The sequence below is a fragment of the Astyanax mexicanus genome, chromosome 8, assembly GCF_023375975.1.
Source record: "Astyanax mexicanus isolate ESR-SI-001 chromosome 8, AstMex3_surface, whole genome shotgun sequence".
In the NCBI taxonomy this organism is placed as follows: domain Eukaryota; kingdom Metazoa; phylum Chordata; class Actinopteri; order Characiformes; family Acestrorhamphidae; genus Astyanax; species Astyanax mexicanus.
Window position 1 is genome coordinate 33598278 of NC_064415.1, and position 25976 is coordinate 33624253.

At 38.9% G+C, this 25976-nt stretch overlaps 1 protein-coding gene across 1 annotated transcript in view; it reads left to right on the forward strand.

Moving 5' to 3' along the window:
* The window catches only part of plxdc2b (plexin domain containing 2b), a 226447-nt gene extending 200614 nt beyond the window's left edge, over positions 1 to 25833 (forward strand). Inside the window, exons 13-14 of the mRNA XM_007230313.4 lie at positions 16139 to 16299; positions 20181 to 25833. Of these exons, the coding sequence (XP_007230375.3) occupies positions 16139 to 16299; positions 20181 to 20300 (281 nt within the window). The 3' untranslated portion in view covers positions 20301 to 25833. The remainder of the gene's footprint in view (positions 1 to 16138; positions 16300 to 20180) is intronic.
* The last annotated feature ends 143 nt before the right edge of the window (positions 25834 to 25976 follow it).

The window sequence follows — 25976 nt, forward strand, 5'->3', positions numbered from 1 at the left end:
TTTGTACGCGTGTGTGTGTGTGTGTTTGTAACATTAAAGAGATGTGGAGAGCAGAGATGTAGCTAGCTAGCTAGCATAAAGGTAAAACAATGTTACAACTGTTTATCATGGCAAATTCCTCAAACAAAGCTATTAAATCAACAAAGAAAGAACATTTATGAGCATTTTTACACACATTCATCTATTTTCAGTTCCCTTTTTTTCATCTCTCACTCTTCCTCCTGTGCTCCATCCTGTAACCTTGAGGAGTGCAGGGAGCAGCATTTAGCGCTAAAGCGATTAGCGTCAGCGCTAAGCATTTAGAGATGGCTGCCCTAAGGACGTTACCTCAGCCTCAATAAAGCTGCTATATGAGCCTCTTTTCTCTGCCACTGTAATAAAGCTGGGAGCAGAAACCCGGGAGCGTTTTCATCAGCATTATGAGATTGCCTGCTGTGAGGAGGATTTGAAGAAATGACAGCGAGCGGTCAGTGGCAGAGAACGTTGAATGGGAGATGATTACAAGATATTAGTTCACCTCCTTAGCCTGTGGCTCAAGAGCCATTTATCCCAATTATACCAGAAATGCTACATCTCAATCCGAGGTCTGTTTATCTCAAGTGTGGTTTAAAGCACCAGGAGAGCAGCTCTGAAAAACTATCAGCTCTATACTGTTTTTTTCGCACCATAAGGTGCACTTAAAGTCCTTTAATTTTCCCCTCAAAAATCGTCAGTGTGCAAATAATCCGGTGCACCTTATGTAGTTTTGAATTCTACCAGTCAGGTTGTAAGGAGCAGTAAAGCCACTTTGCTGAAGTACATCGATAAAGATGTTTAAGTTTAGTTTCTCCACCACCAGGCTGGAGCAGTATTAGCATTACCACTAACCACGCTAAGTGCTAACTCTTTTGCCATGTAGAGGTAGGCATTATCAGCTTGTAGCCTACTGCTAACCCAGGCTAGCACTGCTGGAGCATTAGTATTACCCGCTAACCACGCTAAGCACTAGCTCTTTTCCCGTTCAGAGGTTAGTATTATTCTCCTGTAGCCTGCTGCTAACCCCAGCTAGCACTGCTGGAGCAGCATTAGCATTATTCACTAACTACGCTAAGCACTAGCTTTTTTGACGTTCATAGGTGAGTATTATTTTCCTGTAGCCTGCTGCTAACCCTGGCTAGCACTGCTGGAGTAGCATTAGCTTTACACACAAACCGCTCAAAGCACTAGCTCTTTTGTTGTTTAGGGGTAGGTATTATCAGCCTGTAGCCTGATGCTAACCCTGGCTAGCACTGCTGGAGCAGCATTAGTATTGGCCACTAACTGCACTAAGCACTAGCTGTTTTACTGTTTAGGGGTAGGTATTATCGGCCTGTTGCCTGCTACTAACCCAGGATAGCACTGCTGGAGTTGCATTAGCTTTACACACAAACCACGCAAAGCACTAGCTCTTTTGTTGTTTAGGGGTAGGTATTATCAGCCTGTAGCCTGCTGCTAACCACAACTAGCACTGCTGAAGCAGCATTAGCATTAGCTGCTAACTGAACTAAGCACTAGCTCTTTCACCATTCAGAGGTGAGTATATCGTAATGTGGCCTGCACCTAACCACAGCTAGCACTGCTGGAGCAGCATTAGCATTATTCACTAACTACACTAAGCACTAGCTCTTTTGACGTTCAGAGGTAAGTATTATTCTCCTGTAGCCTGCTGCAAACCCCGGCTAGCACTGCTGGAGCAGCATTAGTATTACCCGCTAACCATGCTAAGCGCTAGCTCTTTCACCATTCAGAGGTGCATTATAACATGCTGTAAGCCTTGTGTAAATAAACAGAAGCGCTTTACTCCCCCAAATTAAAAATCCAGTGCTCCTCAAACATGAAAATAGACCAGAAAATAGACGTTCCTTGATAGTGTGCCTTATAATCCAGTGCACCTTATAGTGCAAAAATACGGTATATACTGGTGTTCAGATAAACCTCAGCACTGGTTATATATAAATCATCTCTCAGTTTAACCACAGGAGGCCTGATGTGAGGTTATGTATGATTGAAGAACATTAGGCTAGGAGAAGTGGACTCACTCAATCTATCACACACCACTTTAGAAGACACTAATCACGCTGCCTTCAGGCTGCTACTGTAGAATAGAATGTTTCATTTTTCTTCTCCTTCTAATGAAGTGTGGCCTTTATTAAAGTGTTGAAGGTGATAAAGGTGTCTCTTCTTTCTAAGCTAAAAATGAAAAACACTATATTCAAATTGCATCAATCAATTGTTGCAAATATTTGGCTATTCTGACAATTCATATAATACCAATGTGTCATAATCGGACAGAACTCAGACACACAGGGATGCAAATTACAGACTTTATAAAATGGGGTGATACAGAGAGTAGTCAGAGCGATTAAGGTCAAAACTGGTAAACAGTAGAGGTTAAACGTACTAAAAACGAGGGACAGTCCAGAAGTCAAAGCGTGGCAAGGCAATATCAGAGGCAAGGCGAGGCAAGAAACAGGGTAAAAAAAATATATAAAACAAGGTCAGAAAACGATAGAGAGACAACAAAGGCAAAGGTAAAGCTTTGTAAAGTGGATAAACCAGACAGTACTCAACGAGGTGTGTGTGTGGAGTGAAGGTGTATTTATACTGTGGAGAACAGGTGAAATCAATATTCTGGTGATTTTTTTTTCTTGTAGTGCCGTGTGCAGTGTAATGTGGTTGCGTGAGGGGGTGATATCAGTGTGAGGTGCATTCTGGGTATCGTAGTTTAGAGGGTGGGAGAGACAGGTGTGCAGCAACCGGTGCTGGCTGATGGTGACAGCACTAAGCAACAGTCAAAACAATACATCTAGAACCAATAAAAGTGATTCAAATATACACAGCCCTGAATAAAATGTGCCTTTAGCCCTATCCGGGTGGGATTAGTTTTTTCAGGGGGTTCTGGGGTAATTTTCTCTTTTATGGGGGGTCCTCTGTGATTTTATTCCCGTCCGAAACAACCATGTATGTGTTTTTTTTTCAAATTACAGGCTAAATTACTGTTTTTTGATTAACTCCGTGGTCCTCCGCTAATTTTAGTCCTGTCCGGACGCACATCTTTGAGTTTCATCACCTCACGTTTAATAAAATAGCTATTTGTCTACTGCCACGTATCGGAAGAGATCCAGGTAAACACAACAGCGAGTGGAAATGGAGGAGCTACTGAAAGTGATGTCATGTGACTGAGAAAGCCAAAAAACCCTGACTGGTCCTCCTGTTTTTTCCATTGCAGTCCAGATGCAAGTGTTTTATGACTGACAGAAGTGTGAAATATTTTTCACAAGCACCCTACTGAGAAACTAATCCCGTCCAGATAGAGCTTTTGTGAAACTAAGGCAAAAAAATCAGATTTGAGTCACGTCAGCTTGGTATGTGAATGTAAACGCAGCCTCAAAAAGAGGTCATGATGCTTCTAAACTTGGCTGAAAGCAAAAATGTTGAGGTGATAAATTAACGTTCTCTTCTGTTTTGGCGCCGAGGGAAAATGAGAAGAATGTAAATGCATTATTTCATTGATCTAGAGCTTTTTTTGAGGTTCATCCAAGTTTAGACATCTCAGAAAAAAAGCCAATCTGGCAAAACAAGCCTCTCTGGCATAATTAAACGGAGAAAAACGAGCGTGTTCATAATCCGTCATAGCTTATTTTCCAGAGTGCTTTGTCATGCTTCTGTTGCACTGCATTGTGCATATTACTGCTGGGGCTTTTTGAAGGAATTGGATTATGACAGATTAATGTGTTTATAACTCAGAGTAGCACATTTTTGTCATGTATGCTTGTGTTGGATTGGGATGCCACTTACTGTCTAAATGTATCTTCATCAAGACAGCTCAGGCAGTGAGAGGGGGGGGGGGCTGGGTGTTTTCAGGGTCTCGTATCTGAAGCGGAACAGCGCTCTACGGCAGGAACAGCAGTGAAGAGTAAATGAGCTGTGGGTTTTTAGTGATGCTGGCAGACAGCGAGGTGGACATCTGCAGCTTCTCCACCTCTGCAGGTGCATTTATCTTAAGATTTAGCTTTATTACCTATTCCATATCTTCTCTTCTAAAGCAATTATAGAGTCTAATCTAATTTCACCACATTGACTTAATGTTTAATTGTTATTACATTTCTGGATAACTTTATAGGCAGTTCATGTAATTTTGTTGCAAAATTAGACAACCAGTATGCCTAAGATTTACCACGCTGGTCAACAAGCATGAGACCAGCAAAACAACATAAGTGGATGTCCAACAGGACCAAGATGGTTGACCATATTGGCTGACTGACTAAAGTGGTGAAGGTGATAAAGGTGTCAAATGGAACACAGTGTACAGTGACATGCAAGAGTTTGGGCACCTGTGGTCATGTATTTTACTGTAAATAGCTAATGTAATATTGATAAGACTTTTAATAAGACTGAATTTATTTATATTTTGATGCCAGTCATATCTTGATGCACAGATTAACTGCATGTTTCATGTATTCCAAGCTAAATATAAAAGACACTGTAAGCCTAAGATTTACCACGCTGGTCAACAAGCATGAGACCAACAATTCAACATAATAACATAATATGGTCTACAAGATGGTAGACCATATTGTCTGACTGGCATGACCAGTGTCAACAAAATCAAATGCAACACACTCCATGGGGGCCAAGAACTGGTAAACCATCTATTTTAGCAGCTTAGGTTTTTTTTTTTTCACCTTTTAAACATATTATACACAGTTTGTGTATTTGTTTCCATCTAGTGGATTGAGTTAGATGACTACAGTGGAACACATTTTTCAAATAGTATCAAATAAATAAAATTGTATTGTATCTACCCTATATTTTGCACTATAAGGCACAATTAAAATCCTTTCGGCTAGCACTGCTGGAGCAGCATTAGCATTACCCGCAAACAACGCTAAGCTCTTTCGCTGTTTAGAAGTGAATATATCAGACTGTAGTTTGTGTGCTTACCACGTTAAAACAAGCTACACGAACCGCTAGCTAATATCACCCTGGCTTAGCAGAACACTCAGGGTTTCTCACTGTAGCTACTGTATGTCGGGCAGCATTAGTGTAAATCTAAGTAAATCCAAGCTTACTGTAAACAAAAGTGCTTTACTCACCCAAATAAACAGTTTCTGGAGAGAAATCTGTGTAGATTAACATCCGGCACTCATTTGACTTAATAAGAAAATGTTATTACATGTTATTACAGTTTTGTTTTCTAAGCTTGACTTTAAAGGCTTTGTTGCCAAGCGGTGAGACCTGCAGAATTAGAAGGAAAACGATGGTGACACTCCTGTTCCTTACTAGTGTCACATAATGCGCCATATTATCCGGTACACCTTATGTATAAAAATAGACCAGAAAATAGACATTTATTGACAATGCAACTCATAATATTTTGGCTTTGTGCTTCAGATCATTGGGCTGCTTAATGGTGAATTTTCTCCTAAGCTTTAGTTTTTGGCAGTTCCTCATGATATTTTGCACTTTCCACCCTTTTTTTCAGTCTTAAGAAGATGCCCAGCCTCAGCCTCTGAGCTCTTTAGCTCCTTCAGAGTGATTGTTGGCCTCATTCATATTTACTTCACTTTATATTTTTTATACAAATATTAATAAAATGTTTTGAGGAATGGACTTATCCTAGCAGTGCCTGAGTTGTTTGATACAGCATCAATTTCCTTAAGGCTAACAGGACAGGATTTACTGGTGTCTCCAAGCAGTTGGGTTTTATTTTGTTGCCTGTAACTATCTGGTTCACACCAAATATTCTATCTTTGATTTGTTTAGAATACTTTTTGTGCTCTTTGGTTTTGATGTTACTTATATTTGTATGGCTGGATTCTATTGAGGCTTGAGCTATAGATATCTAGAATACTAAAATACCATAGAAAACTCACACATATTAAAATTCACAGTGCTTCTCAGTGGTTGTGTGTGTGGGTGACAGTGAGAGGTCCTACAGGAAGCTCCAGGATGTGCCTTGATCACTGCTGCAGCTGTGCAGAGGTCAGACCGACACTGCAGACCTCTCTCTCTCCTTCTCTCTCTCTCTCTCTCTCTCTCTCTCCCTCTCTCTCTCTCTCCTTCCTTCTCTCCTTCCTTCTCTCTCTCTCTCTCTCTCTCTCTCTCTCTGTATTTTCCTCTTGAGCAGATGGCTGTGCTGCTTTCCAGAGAGCAGGGAACAGTCTTCAGAGTCTTCTGCAGGAAGTTGTGTCCCACTTCTACTTTCTTGGCTTTTTGTTTATGTTCTCGTGAGACTCACATAAACTCCTAATTCCACTCACTGCACATCAGCTGCTCGCCTTCAGGACACAGCTGTTCCATGTGTCAACTTGTTTATATCCTGCTTTAGTTCATCTACTAAATGGAAAATGAACACTTATCCTGATTTCCTGTTTTTGCACGTCTATAATTCATAAAATATACTATAAATTACTTTCGTTTCTTACTCTAGAATAAATTGACAAATACAGACAAAAACCTGTGAAAACTACAAGTCAACACTTTATTGGATGTTCCATTGTTGACAAGTGAATGCTCAAGTAATGTAATGTGGGGTAGAGTGCTACCCTACACCCAACCCTAACCTTAACCCTAACCCTAAGCTTAACATTTAAGAGTTTGTTTTAGGGTTAGATTTAAATGTTAAGTTATAATAAAGATTAATTTTTATTATAAAGTTAATAAAAGCTGAGGCTATACAGAATGCCCAGTCTCTTTATTTTTTCCACCAACTGTACCAAAAAACATACCGAACCGTGGGGTTTATACCGAGGTGTGAACCGAACTGTGATTTTTTTTGTACCATTACTGTCATGAAACACAGGCAGGAAGACGTGGAGGCGGACGCATACGCAGGTAAAGAGGTATATGTATTAAATAAATAGCAAAGAAACAAATAAACAAATAACCAAAACAAACTAGTGAAACAACAGAACAAAAACCTAAACAAACAAGAGATACTAAATAACAAACAAACAGGGAGGCTAACGGAAGGAAATAAAACAAATAACTCAAACAAAATAAAGAAAACAAAACAGAAATAAACGAGGGACTAGAAAATAACAAATGATAAACGAGAAACAAACAAGATAAACAAGAAAGGGCTATGAAATGCAGATAAAGGTGCAGGTCCAAAGACCAACAGCAAACACTGACACAGGAGGACTATATGACACACACGTGAAGTGGAAACACCTGGAGCTAGGGGGCGGAGCTACAAATTAACACAGGTGCAAAAGTACTGAACCAGAAACACAGGAGCACAGGTTAAAAACAGGCACGAGGACAGAGAGGGCCAGGACATGACAGTTACACGCCAAGATGGATGGATGGATGGATGATTGGATGGATGGATGGATGGATGGATGATTGGATGGATGGATGGATGGATGGATGGATGGGTGATTGGATGGATGGATGGATGGATGGATTATTGGATGGATGGATGGATGGGTGATTGGATGGATGGATGGATGGATGGATGGATGGATGGATGGATGGATGGATGGATGGATGGGTGATTGGATGGATGGATGGATGGATGGATGGATGGATGGATGGATGGATGGATGATTGGATGGATGGATCTTCTCTAATCTCTGAATATTCTACATTTTACTTAAACTCTAATTTTCTCTATTTCCGCATTTGGCACCAAATGTCAAATAAAGATAATGTGTTCCTGTGTTTGTGTGTGTGTGTGTGTGTGTGTGCTACCTGACTTTTCCATTAGTGGAGTTTTAAGAGCTGTTGAACATGCTCTACAGAAGCACTGGAGCAGGAACGGCAAGTTAATCTAGTCATTACACACTCATACATGCTTATATACTCATATACACAGACACACACTCACACACATATGTTTCATTTTCCATAATAGTAGCATCTCTCTCAGTCTATCTCTCTCAGTCTGCCTCTCGCTCTATCTTTCCCTCTGTCTCTCTTTCTCTGTATAAAAGCCTGTACAATTCCATTAGCTCTGTTTAAAGGTCATTTAGCTCCTCTGTGCTCTAATGGAATCAAGGGTTGTATTTGTAGGCGAGGTTAACAGCTTCCGCTAAACCACATCTGTGTGTCAACACCAGGCCCTACGCCCAACTCTTGATATCTGTGTGTGTCTGTTTCCATATATTTGTGCAGAATATGTGAACCAGATGAACTATATGTTGCTACAAAGATCATCTTCATGTTCCTTGCTGTAAAGAACATTGGTTTTGCTAAGTTGCAATTAAATCTGGGTACATTTATGCATGTGGTACCATACGGTACCCCATGGTACCCTGCTGTGGTGGATTGTTATCCTTCTAGTGGGTTTTCTTCTTTGTTCCCATTAAAGCCATGTAAGCTCCAGATCCACCGTGAATCTGACCAGAAAGAAGCAGATAAAAAAACGTGCAGAATGTTTTGTAAAGATTCCAAGTAGGTTATCTTTAATGTTACAGAAATAAAGTTATAGGACAAGTTCTGCATCACATTATTAGAATGTTTTCCACATAGCGTTACATTCCCAGCTAGAAAAAATAATAACATTATGGAAACTTTATAAGTAACATTCCCAAAACTTAAAATAAAAACACTGACACAAGTGACGTTGAGGTGACGTTACCAAAACGTTTAAAAACCTTAAATAAAAATGTTCTAAGAACAGCCAGAAAACTTGACAGATTGAATGTTGTACGAACATTGGTTAGGGTACATCTGTCTATCTATGTTTAGGCTTTAGTTCATTTTCTCAGTATATGTACAAAAGTTTTTGGACACCTGCCACACCTGGATGTTCTTCACACCGGATCACCCCAAACTGCCCAAATCATTCCAAATAAATTGTGTGGAGCTCCATCCACCATTCCAGAGATTACTGATTCACTGCTCAGGTCAAGTCAAGTAGTTTTATGGATATTGCATACGGCATATGAACAGGACATACAGAAAATTAAAATTATGTTACTCTGTTTCCCAAAAGTTACAGCAAGTACAGCAACATAAGATTATAAATATAAAAGATTGAGAGACAATACAACAGTGGGTCAGATAGACATCCGTGAGACAAGAGGCACAAGAAAATAGTGCAGTAGTGATGGGGGGTTAAAGAGGGAATGACAGTACCAGTATAAACAGAACCCGTATAAACAGTAGTGCAAATATAGAGGTATAAAAAGCTTAATGCTGGTAAAGTGAATGAGTGCGTAAAGTTCTTAAAATGTCACAGTTGTAGGGCTAATTAAAGTGGGTATGACAGTGCAAGTATAAGCAGTAGAGCAGGTATGGGGCAGGTCAGGCCTTGAAAAGTTACAGTACTGTTTTGATTCCAGTACTAAGTTTCAGTACCTAATGCATTGAAAAAGTAATACTTTGAAAAAGTAATCTGATTACTGATAACCCATTTAAAAAGTAATTTAGTTGCTTTATGGATTACTAGATTTTAAAAGTAACTAAGGTACTTTAAAGGTGTTTTTAAGTTGCTTTTGAAGTAATTTTAAGGTACTGCCAAAACTCACTTTACTGAAAGCTTTGTTCCACTTTTGGGACGTGTGATGTAGTACTACGTTCACATTACCAGGCTGAAGTGACTTAAATCTGATTTTTTTGCTCAATGTGGCTCAGATCTAATTTTTTTATGGCTGTGTGAACGTGCCAACTCCTTTTTTTTTTTCAAATCGGATTTAAGTCACTTCCATTTGTGGTCCTAAATCAAATACATATCTGATCCATGCACATGCGAAATGAATGTAAACAGTCAAATCGTAATTCATGCGTCTTTTATCTTTAACACATGCGCTACATGTTTTTTTTTTTGTTTGTTTGTTTGTTTTTTTGACGTTGTGTTTTTGAAGACAGGTTGCACTTTGTTGCTGCACAAAGTGAACAACCAACCTTGATATATTGATAAATACTGACATCACTGGTGTCCACAAACATTGGAACAAATCAGAACGTGATTGATTACTCCTAATTAAAATATGATGTCAGTCTTCTATCCAGTAAATCTGCCTAGAAACCACTGAGACAAAAATCCTAACTGGACAGTTTTTTATTTTGCTTTTTTTTTTTTTTACTTTGATCCTTTTGTTTCCAGCCACATGTAACAGTGGATTACTGCAGGATCCCCAGTTATAATTCAAAGACCACAAACATGATGATCCTATTAAATAAAAATGAACAGAAATTACAGACATATTTTTAGTTCCCAGAAATCATTAGGGCTTCTCTGAAGATGCAGACGTCCTGCTGGGTCTGCTATTAAGTTATTGCAGACAGACAGAGAGAGGAACACATGCTCATCTGTATTTAAAGCGTGTCTGGCAGGCAGAGCAGACGGGTTATTATTTTGAACAGCTGATATCAGGCTGCAGGTAAGAGCCCTGTAGTGAGGAGTGTGTGCGGTGAACGGGGTCGAGTGTGAAACAGAGTGAGGGGAGGAGAGGGGGATGAAAAAAAGCGTGGAGCACAGAGCAGAGGGAATAATCAGACATCATTAATAAAGCTACCCCGCTGCAGCCGTGAGAGCTGTATAATTTATCCCAATAAATAAATGATTAGCATGTGTGCACTGTGTTCCTGAGCGGGACTGTGCGTGTGTGTGAGAGAGAATGTTTATATCCAGATTCTTCCCCCAGGAGACGAGAATAGAGGAAAATGTGCACGCTGATCAAAGTGGATCAGAGTGTGGGGTTCAGGAATGAGTTAATCATGTGATTAGAGAGAAAGGAAAGGGAGGGGGGCTGATAGGGGGCTTTTGTGTTATTTTGTCTATACTTTTTACATCTACACATCTAATACTTTAAGTTCAGCCATTGCTGACACATGTGCAATTGCACACTAACACACAACCAGTTACTTTGAAAAAAAAAATCTAATTAATGAAATACTGAGTGGTCCAGCGGGCTAATCGCTACCCCTATGATTAGGAGATCGCCGGTTCGAATCCTGATCATGTAGCTTGCCATCAGCTTCCAGAACCCTGAGAAAGCAAGATTGGCCTTGCACTCTCTGGGTGGGTAGATGGTGCTCTCTCCGAGCGTGCTGTGATGCTTCCCAGCAATGCTACATCAGCAGCAGTTTGAAAAGAGGCGCAGTCTGACTTCACACGTATCAGAGGAAGCATGTGCTAGTATTCACACTCCTGATGTTGGGGCATCACTTGTGATACAGGGAGTCCTAATGAGTGTTGCGTAAAAATGGGGAAAAATTTGAAATTAAAAAAAGTAACTTTACTTTATGGATTACTGGATTTTAAATTTTAGGTTATTTTAAAGTGACTTTCAAGTTAATGCCACCTTAACATAACACTTTTGCCAAAACTCACTTTACTGGAAGCTTCGCTGCAGCTTTAGGACTCGTTCTGTAAGTGTGCCGCTGCGACTCCAAACATTTCTTCAAATTTGACGTTGTTTTTTGGAAGAAGAAATAAAAAATATACTGTAGTGAATCTGCAGTAATGTTCTGTGTTTACTGACTCTTAAAACATGCACTGTTGTGTTAAGTCAAGTGTGTGATGGGGTAACTGTGTAAAAAGGAGAGACAGATATGAGAAGAAAGAGAAAGAATGAGCAAAGTAAGAGGGAAAGTGAATAGAGACAATGAGAAAAGCAGTCTGAGAGAGTGAGGGGTAGAGAGAAAAAGAGGGACCATAAGAATATGAGGGTGGACAGGGATTGGGAAAAGGGAGAGTGAGATAGGAAAAGAAAAGGAAGAGAAAAAAAAACAGAAAGCAAGCATAAGAATGGGGAAATTGGTAGAAATTGAGAAAATATGGACAAAAAACTGTGAAAATGGGAAGTAGGAAAGATAATCAAGAAGGCGGAAGGAAGGAAGAATTGTGGACAAAAGAAATGTGGAAAAATGGGAGGGAAGAGGTTGAGATTGCATTTACTGAGCTAAATGTGAAATGGAGAAGAAAAGGAAGAAAGACAGGCTAGAGGAAGAATGAGAAAAGATAGGCAGAGATACAGACAATGGGGTGAAAGAGCATGATAGGGAGGGAATGGGAAGAGAGGGACACAGAACAGAAAAGGAAGGATGGGAAAAAATTGGAAGTAATTGGGAAAACCATGGAAAGATAAAGAGGGAAGCTGGGAGGGAAAATGTTTTGGAGGCAGAACATGGGGAAAGATGAATGGTGGAGAAAGGGAAGAAAGAAAGAAATAAGGCTAGAGAAGGAATTAAGGGCAATAGGCAGAGATAGAGAGAATGGGAAAAATAGAGAATTAGGAAGAGAACTGAAAGGTAAAAGGAAGAGAGAATTATGAAAAGGGTGAAATAAAGAGAAATATGAAAACGATCTAGGGAGAGAGAAAGAGAACGTGAAATAATAAGCAGAATATGAAAGCAGGGAAAAGAGAGAGAGAAATAGAAAGAAAGAGAAAGCTAGAGTGTGAAGTTCAGGTTTTGAGCGGGTTGTTAACCTCAGGTTAGGCTTGTCGCTCAAGCCCAGCACAGCCTTGTTTTGAAAGCCCAAAAGCGCTCTTTCGCTCTCGCTCGTGTGTGTGTGTGTGTGGAAACGCTAGGCTGGAGCGATGCTAATCTCCCCCAGCGCTCTGTTCAGGTTGAGAGGCTGCTGAATGCAGAATATTCAGGCAGATCAGGGAGAAGCTGTAGAGCTACAGTCACCACAGAAGCAGCTATTTTCACTTTTGTTCACTTGAAATCTCAAATCAACACGTTAAAACAGACCTGAGCATTATTTATTTATTCCCTCAGATCTCCTCTAAACACACTGCTGCACTCTTATACTGATGTATTTATTAGTATCTGTCTCACTGTCCTCTTAAAGGAGAAGACATATACCCAGTTCCCTCTTTAGCGCAGAGTTTAGACATGTTTGCTTGTTAAATTTAGCACTGCAGCTAGGGAGCTAATGTGGCTAACCAGCTATCGCATAGCTAACATTACCAACTGACATTAAATCACACACATTAGGAAGCTCATTCCAGCCACGTTAAAGGGACAATATAAAAATCCCAATTTTTGACTCAAAGGGCCCTATTTAAGATATCTAAACGTGAGCCATCAACCACGCACTTTGCAGCTTGATTAAGGACGTGTTTGATGTTTTTGGTATTGCGAGGGCTAATTCTCTTAGTTAATCATGGGTGTGTATCTGCTGTAACATGAAATAAACCAACCAATGTATCACTTACCATTCCCTTCCAGAGCCAGGTACGCTCTGACTTTGGCAGATTTGTTGTTTTTTTAAGCAACAAGGCCATTTACCCAACCCACTCATTAGGACTCCCCTATCACTAGTGATGCCCCAACACTCCAGGAGGGTGAAGACTAGCACATGACTTGGTTCTGATACATCAGCTCACAGACGCATTGTGCTGTTTAACATCACCCTTTTGGAGTGATGAGTGGAAAGAGCGCCATCTTCCCACCCAAAAAGAGCAAGGCCAATTGTGCTCTCTCGGGGCTCCAGTAGCTGATGGCAAGCTACATGAACAGGATTTAAACCAGCAATCTCTCTTTCCTTTGAGTGCGCTGGTTATTTGGCAGTTCAGAAAGAGGCGGTGGCTGACTTCACATGTATCGGAGGAGGCATGTGCTAGTCTTTACCCTCCTGATGTTGTGACATCACTAGTGATAGAGAAAGTCCTAATAAATGGGTTGGGTAAATGGCTGTGTAAATTAGGATAAAATAATAATAAAAAAGAAAATTAAATGAAAATGGTGTTGACATCAAAACCCAACATTGTACAGATGTAGAATTTTACTTGTGAATGAAAACTGTGGTGACATTAACATCCAACATTCTACAGATGTTGAACTTTAGTTGAAATTAAAATTGTGTTAACATTAAAATCAAATATTTTACAGATGTTGAACTTTCTTATAAATGAAAATTGTGTCAACATCAAAATACAACATTCTACAGATGTTGAACTTTAGTTGAAATGAAAATTGTGTTGACATCAAAACCCAACATTCTACAGATGTTGAAATTTGGTTGCAAATTAAAGTTGCATATCTAACAGAAAAAAAAACATTGACTTGACATTAATTTCCAATGTTAGACACACATTAAATTGTTGTTTACTCAACACCATGTACAAATCCATAATTCATTAAAATGTAACAATGTTAAAATATGACAGATCTTACATATGTGTAGATCTTACATACTAACATTAAGTTTAGCTGATGATGGCTTTTGGTCACCATACTTCTAAAGATCCTAAAGCAACTTTTACAATGTATTTTTCATACTAAAACTGCACCAACTTTCACACACCACACATTATTTAGCTAAACTAATCAGGTTAGCAGATATATTGGAGGTTTTGATCTATATTATGGTGAATTTTTGAGGAGATGTTGATGACCTGTTTAACCTCATGTCTACAGTACAGAGATGCTCCTCAGTGGAAGAATACAGTGCTTTCTTTACTGGCTTGTGGTTTTCATCATTGACGTCTATCAGACACATTAGTGGTGATGTGACGCAGATGCTGAGAGCACTAGTGTCCATGTTTTTTTTCTTTTGGCTAATGGACTCATCGCTCTTATCAGCGTTCCTCATTTTCTGTTCATTAGAAACAGCTTCTATCTGGTTTTGGTCAAAAGCTTGGATATTAATGTCCGGGAAGGTCAGCGATGCCAGAGAAGCCTGCCAGCGGTGTCCTTAAAGACACAACAAATCAGACTGAACAACCTTAACCTTTCACCATCACTCAGTCTCTGTCCATGACACTGAACAGCAGCTCTGCTGAGAAATGATCTGAACAGTGGAGATTCCAGGATAAACACTGCCCCCTTCTGTCTGTGTAAACTGTCCTGCATCTTCTGGTGGGTTTTGCTGCTGGAACACACTTCATTGTGTGTGCAGTGTTGCCAACTTAGCGACTTTGTCGCTATATTTAGCGACTTTTCAGACCCTCTGGTGACTTTTTTTTTTGTAAAAAAGTGACTAGTGACAAATCTAGCAAGTTTTTGTGGTGTTACTGGAGACTTTTGGAGACTCTGTGATGAACACACATGCTCTTCAGGAACTGTCCTCAGCGAGCAGAAATCACTGAATTGAACTCACACAGTCTCAGTCAGTCATTACGTAGCCTGTCACTCACCTCATCCACAGTGCCTCATTGTAAAGCTAGCTCATCATTGAACAATTTGTCTATAATAGGTTTGAAAATGAAGAACAAAAACATAGAGTAAAAGTTCCGGCTAACTGCTGATCTTATAATAACATTTACGTAAAAATAAAGTTACTTTGAGACGTGACTGCCTATTTAAAAAGCAACAGAAGTTGTTCATTTTTCAGATTTTCACTAAGACTAGCCAGGCAGAGCTACACTGAGGAACCCTGAGTGTTCCGGTAAACCAGGACGATTTTAGCTAGTGGTTCGTCCCATGTAGCTTGTTTTAACACGGTAAACGAGAAGGCTACAGTTAAATAATACTCATTTTTGAACAGTGAGAGAGCTAACTAGCAGTTAGCAGCTAATTCTAATGCTGCTCCAGCATTGCTAGCCGGGGACAACAGCAGGCTACAGTCCAATAATATTCACCTTTCAACTGAGAAAGAGCTAGCACTTAGCGCTTAAACTATAGAAATAAACTATAATGCTGTACTTCAGCGAAATGGCTTTACTGCTCTTTACAACCTGACTGATAGAATTCATACATAAGGTGTAGCGGCTTCTAAGTCACACTGACGTTTTTTTGGAAAATAAAAGGATTTTAAATGCAACCTACAGAGCGAAAAGTTCAGAAATCAATATTTGGTGGAATAACCCTGGTTTTTAATGACAGTTTTCATGCATATTGACAGGGTCTTACACTTCTTTTGGATAAATTTACGCCACTCCTGGTACAAAAATTCAAGCACTTCAGCTTGATATGATGGTTTGTGATCATCCATCTTCCTCTTGATTATATTCCAGAGGCTTTTAATTTGGTAAAATCAAAGAAACTCATCATTTTTAAGTGGTCTCTTCTTTTTTTTCCAGAGCAGTAGATGATTGAACATGATCATGAGTGTGTGTGTGTGTGTGTGTGTGTAAGATGGAAATGTAGTATGTACTCTGTGTATGATTGAGAGCTGTAAGTATAATGAATGTACATACAGTGTACAATACAATAATGCAATACATTGTGATATTTAATTTTAACTGTTTGTATGTGTTTGTGTGTTTTGCAGCTGCAGCAGCAGAGAGTACAGCAGAGCGGGAAACACACCCTCTCCACACAGGTCTGATTCTGGGGATGCTGATGCTGATGTTAGTGATGGTGGTTGTTGTCCTGGTGACCGTGTACATATACCATCACCCCAGCTCTGCCGCTGGACTCTTCTTCATTGAGGTTTGTGTGTGTGTGTGTTTCTCTGGCAGACTAGCCAGATAAACAATAGATCAAATCATTATTGATGACAGGGATTGTGAGATGAATGACATTGTTGATGAGAGATGTGAGATGAATGATGATTGTGAATAGTGTTCAATTTTTTTCACAAAATTGTGTTTGATTTCTATTTCATTTGTTTTCAATCCTGCTGTACTGAGCCAATGAGCTGATCAGCTCACCAATCAATCAGCCTGCACTCACTAGCAGCAGTGATAAATCGTTAGGGCTTCTAGGCTGTCCAAGGTTGTCAGGTGTGCAGCAGGGAGATGCGGAGATGGACGCAAGTGCGATTAATTTATTAAACTGACAGAGAAAACAGTAAACAGTGAACCAAAAACTTAACAATATAGAAACACGGATTACACTCTGACTGAAAACAAAGAAACATAGAAACAACCTGACCAATGTAGAACACCCACAAGATGCGACAACCACGCTAGCAACAAAGGGGCTATAAATACACATGGACCAGTAACAGGAAACACCTGGGACAGGTAATTAGGAGGCGGAGCTACAGACAACAAAGGCGGAATAACTAAAGACAAGAAAGGAGACAAGAACAACACAACACTTTTTGCCATGTGCTAAAAGGTACATGGAGGAGGAAAACAAACACTAAGGACACAGAACAGGACAAGATCATGACAACAATGCTTAGTTACTGATGTGAATTAAATTACAGTGGCTTGCAAAATTATTCATACCCCTTGAAAATGTTCAATTTCTGTCTTACAACCACAAACTCTAATGTATTTTATTGAGACTTAAAGTGATAGACCAACACAAAGTAGAACATCATTGTGAAGTGGACTAAAAAAATGATACATGGTTTTCAAAATTGTAATCAAATAAAAATGAGAAAATTGTGACATGCAAAAGTATTCAGCCCCCTAAATAATACTTAGTAGAGCCAGCTTTCGTGGCAATTACAGCTATAAGTCTTTTGGAGTTTGTCTCTACCAGCTTAGTGCATCTAGATACTTAAGATTTTTGCCCATTCTTCTTTGCAAAGCAGCTCAAGTTTAGCCAAGTTGGATGGAGAGCATCTGGGAAGCACAATTTTCATGTCTTCTGTAATCTCAGCCATTCCACTGTAGCTCTAGCTGTACGTTTAGGATTATTGTCCTTCCTGGAAGGTGAACCTTCGCCCCAGTCTCAAGGCTTTTGCAGCCTCCAACAGATTTTCTTCCAGGATTGCCCTGTATCTTCTCATCAACTTTGACCAGCTTTCCTGTCCCTGCTGAAGACAAATCCCCACATCTTCACAGCATGATGCTGCCATCACCATGTTTCACAGTGGGGATGGTGTGTTCTGGATGATGAGCAGTGTTAATTTGCCTCTGTAAATGTCTTCATTCCAATGTAATTCTGACATTGCAGTAGCTAAACAGACCCAATTACTCAGTTTTCTGTCAACATCACATCGGTGGGACCAGCTCTGCATGGGGGAGGGCCTCCAGGCATGTCTTCTTTTATTGTGCATCCAAACAACAAAAAACACATCATCCCTAAAATGAGTCCATTAAACCACTTTCATTATCCACATGGCCACCTTTCCTAACTAATCAGTGCAGGCTCTGCACATCCTGAACATCTCTATGTGTGGTTCATTATAATTTTACGCCTGTGTTAAGGCTTGTGTTCCTGATCATAACTCACGCTGACCTTGCCCCTCCGTCACGGTGGTCTGTAATGATCATTCTTTACAACTCCAAGGATATGATTTTTTTTATTTCTGTCTAAATCTGCCGCTACAGTACAGCTGCTGGATGTGAACTGTGTGTAAATTGCTCCCTGAGCAGCACCAGTGTAATAAATGCTCCCCAGTCAAGGTCTTCATCAAACACAACCACAGAGCAGCTTCAGCAGCCCCACTCATACTGGGGTTATTTAAAAAGTCTCTGCTTGCTAAAATTAATGACTTTCTAACTTCACTTACTTTAACAGCTCTGTTTGAGACTGGATGATTTATAGGGTATACTCACTTGGCTTATCACGATAAACCACTTTGTTGGGACTTATTTTGCCACTGATATAATGACAATATAGTAGCATAACAATGATATTACACATTATTTTCAAAAAACAATGAACTGGGTGGGTGAAGAGTGGATGAATTAAGAGATTAGTAAATAGATGATGGACGGATAGGTGGATGGACTGATTAACTCTTTGAACCCCAGACAATTTTGGTGTGTTTTTTTCTCCGTTTCAGTCAGTTTCCCTTTCACATGTTATAACAGTTATGTTAGGAGACAGCCACGTGCTACAATTTTTCCTTATACCAGAAGACATTGAGCTGCTGAAAAATGTCAAAATTGTACTTATTTTTGAATGTACATATGTCAAATTCATTTACACAAGAGTTTTCTTTTCAGTAATAGTTACATTCAAGTGTATATTAGTTGAAAGTATAAGAATTTTGATGATAGTTCATTACATGGCTTATTACTAGAATACATGAGTATTATTTTTCATAATATTCCCACCTCCCATGCAAAATTCCAATATTGCCAATATTCCTACCTAATGAAAGTGATTTAGTACACTGGATATTTACTATCAGCTGCTTATAATAACAGTGACTATTATAATAAAGCGTTCTTCAACAAAATGACCAGATAAATACTCTTTGTTCCATGTTGCATTATGATTCTGAAGGAATGTATGACTCAGATGAAATGACCATAAAATCCTTTTGACTTGACTTGTTTGGATGGAGGTGTGGGTGGATAGGGGGATGAATGGATGGATGAGTAGATAAATAAACAGATGAATTGGACAGAGGTATATATATAGATAGATGGATTTGTGGGTGGGTGAATTAATGAATGGGCGAAATGATGGATGGATGTGCAGGTAAATAGATTAATGAATTGGGGATAGATTGATGAATTGGCAAACAGGTGGATAGATAGATTTGTGGGTGGATGGATGGATGGATGGATGGAGTGGTTGATAGGTGATTGGATAGATAGATTTGTGGGTGGATGGATGGATGGATGGATGGAGTGGTTGATAGGTGATTGGATAGATAGATTTGTCGGTGGATGGATTGATCAATAGATACATTGATGGATGGATGGACTGAACTGATTAATAGGTAAATGGATAGTTTGTGGTTGGATGGATTGATGAATTGGAGAATGGATCGATGGGTGGAGAAACTGATGGATTGGTGAAAGGAAGGATGGAGCTGTCGGTGGATGAATTGATCAATAGGTGAAACGGTTGGAAGTGTGAATGGATAGAATAATGAATGGTTGAAAAGACAGAAAGAGTTGTGTCCATACAGTTGAATTGGTGAATGCATAAATGGATGGGTATATGGATGGAGAAACAAATATGTAAATGGTTGGATGGATTGATAAATAGGTGGATGCACTAATTAATAGGGGGATGGGTGGATAGATGTGAGGATGAATGGTTTGATTGGATGGATGTGTGTGTGGGTGGGTGGATGGATTGATTAATTGGTGAAGAGGTGGATGCATGGTTTTATGGATGGACAGATTTATAGGTAAATGGATGGATAGATTACTACATGAGTGAATGAATGGATGGTTGTTGGGTGGCCTAATTAATAGGTAAATAGATGGATGAATGGGTGGATGGATAAACATGAATGTTTTTGTATTGTAAATATTGTGTTTCTCTTTTAGTTTATATGTAGTATCAGAACCTCTTTACACCATACTGGTATCATTCCACTAAGTAACAATAGTCTACAAAACTCTAAGCTGCTGGAACTACTTTTTCAGAGGAAGACTCTGCCAATAACACAAAGTCACTCATCCATATCTCCTCCATCACTCTTTTTTTTGTCTCTTTCTCTGCAGAGACGGCCAAGCAGATGGCCTGCGATGAAGTTCCGCCGGGGTTCAGGTCATCCTGCGTACGCTGAGGTAGAGCCCATCGGCCAGGAGAAGGAAGGATTCATAGAGTCCGAGCAGTGCTGAGGTCCCACCCTGTAACCTCGAGAGCCCATACACTGCCCTGCTTCCTCCTCAACTCCACTCATCCACGTCCAAACTGTAATCGCCCGTTTCATCAGCCCTCCAAACAAAATGAAACGACAGTACGGAGCTAATACACGGTTCCTGAGGATTAAACAACAATAACACAGCAATCTAGTGTTTCAACAGCTCGACAGTAATAAAACGAGCCTCGAGTAGAGGAAAGAAAGCCCTGACTCTGGAGCAGACGGAGGAAGTTTGGCCTTCGTATAGTTTTTTTTGTTTTGTTTTGTTTTTTAACTGCAGGCTGAGCTCCAGATCTGACCTAGGAACCGCACTCACAGCCCACTGGACCCCATTCTGACCTTGGAGCAGATGAGAACTGAAACCTGAGCTTTGCGTTCCACTCGGATATATATGTCCCTTCCTTTCAGCACAGAGGAAGATGTGCTTTTAAAGCGCTTTTAAAGGAAAAATCAGAGGTGTACATCTCCAGTTTATGATTAGGAAAACTTGATTAGAAACTTTATATATCTTTGCAATGGGTTTCTGGGTGTTCTTTTATTTACGTTGATGTTTAAAGTAATTTTTTTCTTTCTTTCTCTTTAATTTTGAGTTTTTTATTTTTTTTTGGAGGAGTAGTTTTGAAGCCTTTAGTACAGTTTTTTTTTTTTGCTTGATTTTTTTAATGCAGTTACGACAAAACTGAAGAACATTGTGCTTTGTTTTCTGCTCTAACTGGGAAAGGTTTGCTTACTGTAACCGATCTGCCAACAGTACAGCATCGCTCCACTTTTCCACACCTAGAGCTAAAACCATATTTTACATTTTTGCACAGATCCTTTTAATGCACATATATTATTTTTTTATTTCTTTGGGATTCCTTTGTGTTACTAATGCAGCGTTACAAGACAGGCGCTTGTGAGATTCTGTACTTTTGTGTCCTGGATGTGTGTAAGTGTGCGTGAGCCTATGTTTGGATGCATTTCCTTTTTCTTTTTTATATATATATTTTTTGGATTTATATTTTTGTGACTGAATTCATTTTCAATCTAAAGGTATAAAGGGTTTTTGGAGCCCTGCCATAAAAAAACACTTTTGGTTGTGTAAAATAATTCTGTAAATGAATATTTAAAGAACCTACAATTGATTTAAAGGTTCTTTGCCAATGTTAAGGTACATTACACTTGATATGGTTCTTTTTATAGAACCAAAAGTAGTTCTTTCCTGGCAGTGCTTTAGGACAGACTGTGTTCAGACTGCAAGCACAAATTCGATTCTTTGCATATCTAGACTGCAATCAGATTTATTTTTATAGACTGGGCATCAAAAACTGAGCTTCAAATGTTTGCATCTAGATTGATTTCAGATTATATGGGCAGCAAGACACATGTTTCTGACATTTCTGCAAAATAATTGAATTACAATTCAGCATTTGATTCAGTCTGGTCTCTGTGGACATTTTAATCAGATAAAAGTGTAATTTTTATCTGACAAAATATGACAAACACATCCTCATCAAATACAGAGATGAACTGACAGGGCACCAGTCCAGATCCAGGTTTAGAGATTTAAAAACATTTCCACCTTTAATGTGACCTTTAACCTCTATATCGTAAATAAAAAACAAACTAAAATATTTAGGGGGAAATTATAATGTAATAAAACTTTACTGTGGTTGCATCAGTTTGCACACCCTCTTATAACTGGGGGGTGGGGGGGGGGGGGTGTGGCTGTGTTCAGAATGAACCAATTAACTTCAAACTCATGGTAAGTAGGAATCAGTAGACACCTTCCATCATTTAATGTGCCTCTGATTAACCCCAAATAAGTCGCATCTTACAGCAAAAGACATGCAAGAGTCACTAAAGCATCAGATGGATCTTATTGTCAAAAAGCATCAGTCTGGAGAAGGGTTGAAAAGAATTTCAAAGGCATTAGATATACCATGGAACACAGTGAAGACAGTCATCATCAAGTGGAAAAATATATAGGGCCAAGAACAGAACATCCATCCAAAATTGATGAAAAGACAAGAAGAAAACTACAAGGCTACAATGAGGCCTACAGGTCCATGGTTGAACATTTTTCGTCAATAATTCCTAAAGATACATTTGGTGCACTGCACCAACACTGTACATCACCAAAAGAACACCATACCACAGTGAAGTCATCATCATGCTGTGGGGATGTTTTTCTTTAGCTGGTACTCGGAGCACCATTCAGCACCCCCGACCATGCAAAGCACCCTCTCTTGAGAGCAAGTACATGTCGCCTTCTTGATAAAAGCGGAGATAATACGCTTTAATTTACTTAAGAATATGCACTAAACATCACGGTTATCTCAGTCACAGTTACATACATAGCGACATCCCTGACAGGGGATGATTTTTGGGGAAAAAAATATCCACAGTGTTTGTTTACAGGAACGTTGCATCACTGATGTGAACAGTTTAGTGTTCAGTTCGCGGTTCGGAGAGATCACACTAGTCAAATAACTAGGCATGGATTACCTAGTGTGAGGTTACCCTTGAGTGTTTGAGTGTGTGCACAACTATGCAACCACATTATTTTACTTTTTTACTTTTTACTTCTTCCTCGTAAAAAAACATAATTTGTTGCAATTTGGAGGTTATAGGTGAACAATATTGTATTAATAATATATATATATATATTTTTTTTACATCACTAAACCTGCCATTTTAACAGGGGTGTGTACACTTTACATATCCAGTGTAGATACTGACGCCTACATCGTCACCACAGCATTCCATGCAAATAGGTTTGTTATGTCCCCCTGACATACAAATCCAATAAATCTGATAACTAGCAAAAAACAGTGCCTGCAGTCTGACCATAACTAAAGAACCTTTTGTACCTTTATTTTGAAGAGTGTACGACACACTGAAAGGAGATTCTTCATATCCTACTGCAAACATTACTGAATATGAGATTCATTTCACCACTTTTGACACTTTTGTGATAATGCGAGATAATGTCCTGCAATAAACGTGCCAGTGACTGCTTCACTAAGAATATATATGGTTGATATATGTCCATATGTAATGACGTATATATCTATATACATACATAAATATTAGATTTGCAAAACTTTACCTTTGTTTGTATTAAACAACTGGAGTGTTTATAGGCACAGACAGACCGGTAAACAGCCTCAAGTTCATCATTAATGTAGTCTAGACTTTCACTATCTACACTAAGGCACTGATGGGTACTGAACTCCAGGAATCTTTGCAGTCATTTCAATAGCAATATACTGTCAGAAACTGACCAGTGACAGATTTAATACATGTATAATGGACTGTAGTTATAGCACCTGCTACTAATTCTAACTGAGATTATTTAGAAGTGTTTGGGTAATATCAAGACCAAAGACCCTAATGTTTCCACAGCATCAGAACTACTGTCTTATACCTTATATAGACACACACTTACAAACACTCACAAACACACAGGTTCATTCAGACTCCTCCAGAGTTCTGGGAACTAAGGATTAAGCAACATGCAAGGATTAAACCAAGTGTAAATAATAAAAGAAATAGATTCTGATGCCCACAAACAATCTATAGATTTGTATTACAGCTATTTGAGTACAAATGTACATTGTCACTGTCTTAATAAAACAACACATTTATTTATTCTTTTACTTTACTTTACTTTGGAGGGGAATTTACAAATGGATAGATTTACAGAAGTGGACCAAGTATTTAAAGTTCTTATTAATGTATGTTTGTGCCATAAAATGCCCAGATGTAGTTTTATTTCTCCATTTACAAGCCTGTTATTTGGCTTCAGAATGAAACAAGCCGATTTTCCATGTATGGTGGACTCAGGAATACTTTGATGAGCTCTGCTCTGATTGGCTGGTTTACGTCAAGGCACTGCAATGGCTCACATAGAGTCAACATGTCAACATAACGTTAGCATAGTCAGAACTATAAACGTTTTTCTTGATATTATCTCTGCCAATGCAATTCCTCTGCCAATGTGAGGCTGGAGTTAGCTTTTAGCCTAGCATTGATGCCTGATAAATAAAACAAATAAATAAATAAAAAATGAAGGTAAAATGTACTTTAAATTACTAATAAAATCTGGAAAAAATAGTTTGTAGCATGTGGCTCAACAATCCACAAAAGAACAGATTTATTGGCTTATTTTTGCTACTGTGCTTGTGCAGATCTCCACGATAACGGGGCTTTTCCCACTTTTGAATATCAGTGTTAACCAACTGCTACACAAAGTGCTGAAGGCAGAAATGCAGTGAGGGAACCTAACCAAGTATTGGAACATTTCATGTTCATTTAAACATCTTCTGGCCATTTATAGGGTATTTAAATTACACATTCAGTTCCCAGATAAATACATTCCTCCATTCTAGGGAACATTTAAAGTTAGGAACATGTTCCTTATATGGTTTTCTTAGGACAGTGACAATATACACATTCTTTAACATCTTAAATGTAAACTTTTCTATTTTACTACTCTATTTTAATACATTAAACTGCTGAGATATGGTCAACATAAATCATATATTGCAAATATATTAAATAAATAATACATAAATACGTTGGTTCAACTTCAAATGTAACTGATTACACAGTGTTTTTGGATTTAGCTCAACTTATTTTAGTCAAACATTTTTGAGTTGCTTGAGCTGCATGACAATTTGGAATGCTCCTTAAATGTCTCCCTCCATTTTGTACTGAACTGTTGCATAAATCCAGTAGAGTTTAGACTCCCCTATCACTCAGTGGAAGATTGTGGCACCACAGTCTTAACTGTATTGTTTACTGCACTCAAAAACATGAGTAAAGAGAATGTGTGACTAACACATCAGTACACACAGTGTCACTGATGATGAGCACTAACAGCTATTTGAGCTCCCTTGTGGGAAATCTTTTGCTTGGTAAACATGTGCAAGTTTTGTTTTTTTACCATCAGGTTTTTAGGTGCTCTTTGCCTCTAATAGAAAGTTGAGTTAAATAAAATAAAAAATGCTGTTAAATCAGTTGCTTTGATTTATATTCAGTTTAGCCAACAGAGGAAATTATTATATGATTAAATTGCATCAGCTGCTTCTTTGCATCTTTGCATCAGCAAAGATTATTCACTAGTCCAGCATTGAGTGTCAGTTTTTTGTCTTTGTTTTATTTTATTTTTTATTTTTTTGTTCATGACCTGTTTAACTGGACTCATTTGACTCATTTAGTTTCCCCCTATCTCTGCAAGTGTATGCTTGTGTGTGTGTGTGTTTGCTCACATGATAATGAATCCTATAATGGATGACTATTTTGTGAAATAATCGCAAAACAACGAGACTCAGACAGACGAGGACAATTTTCCAGTCGACAGCAGACTTTGCTCTCAATTGGAGGCACAATTTGGATAATCATGACAAGAAAAAGTCACGACCCGCTGAGAGCTGCTGAACGACTCGCCGATGTAACTCTGCGTGCTCCTCTGTAACTACTGTCATTTTGATTACATTTTAAAATAATAAAGTTGTTTAAACAAGCTTCTCTTCTCTCCAGGCTGTCAAAACACTTCTAAGCATAGCATTTTTCACACAATCTTGGGTAGACCATCATTGAAACTGTGCTTAGGTAAGCTAGGCCTTTGTAGTATTGAGTACAATACACAAACAGTTCATTAGTGTGT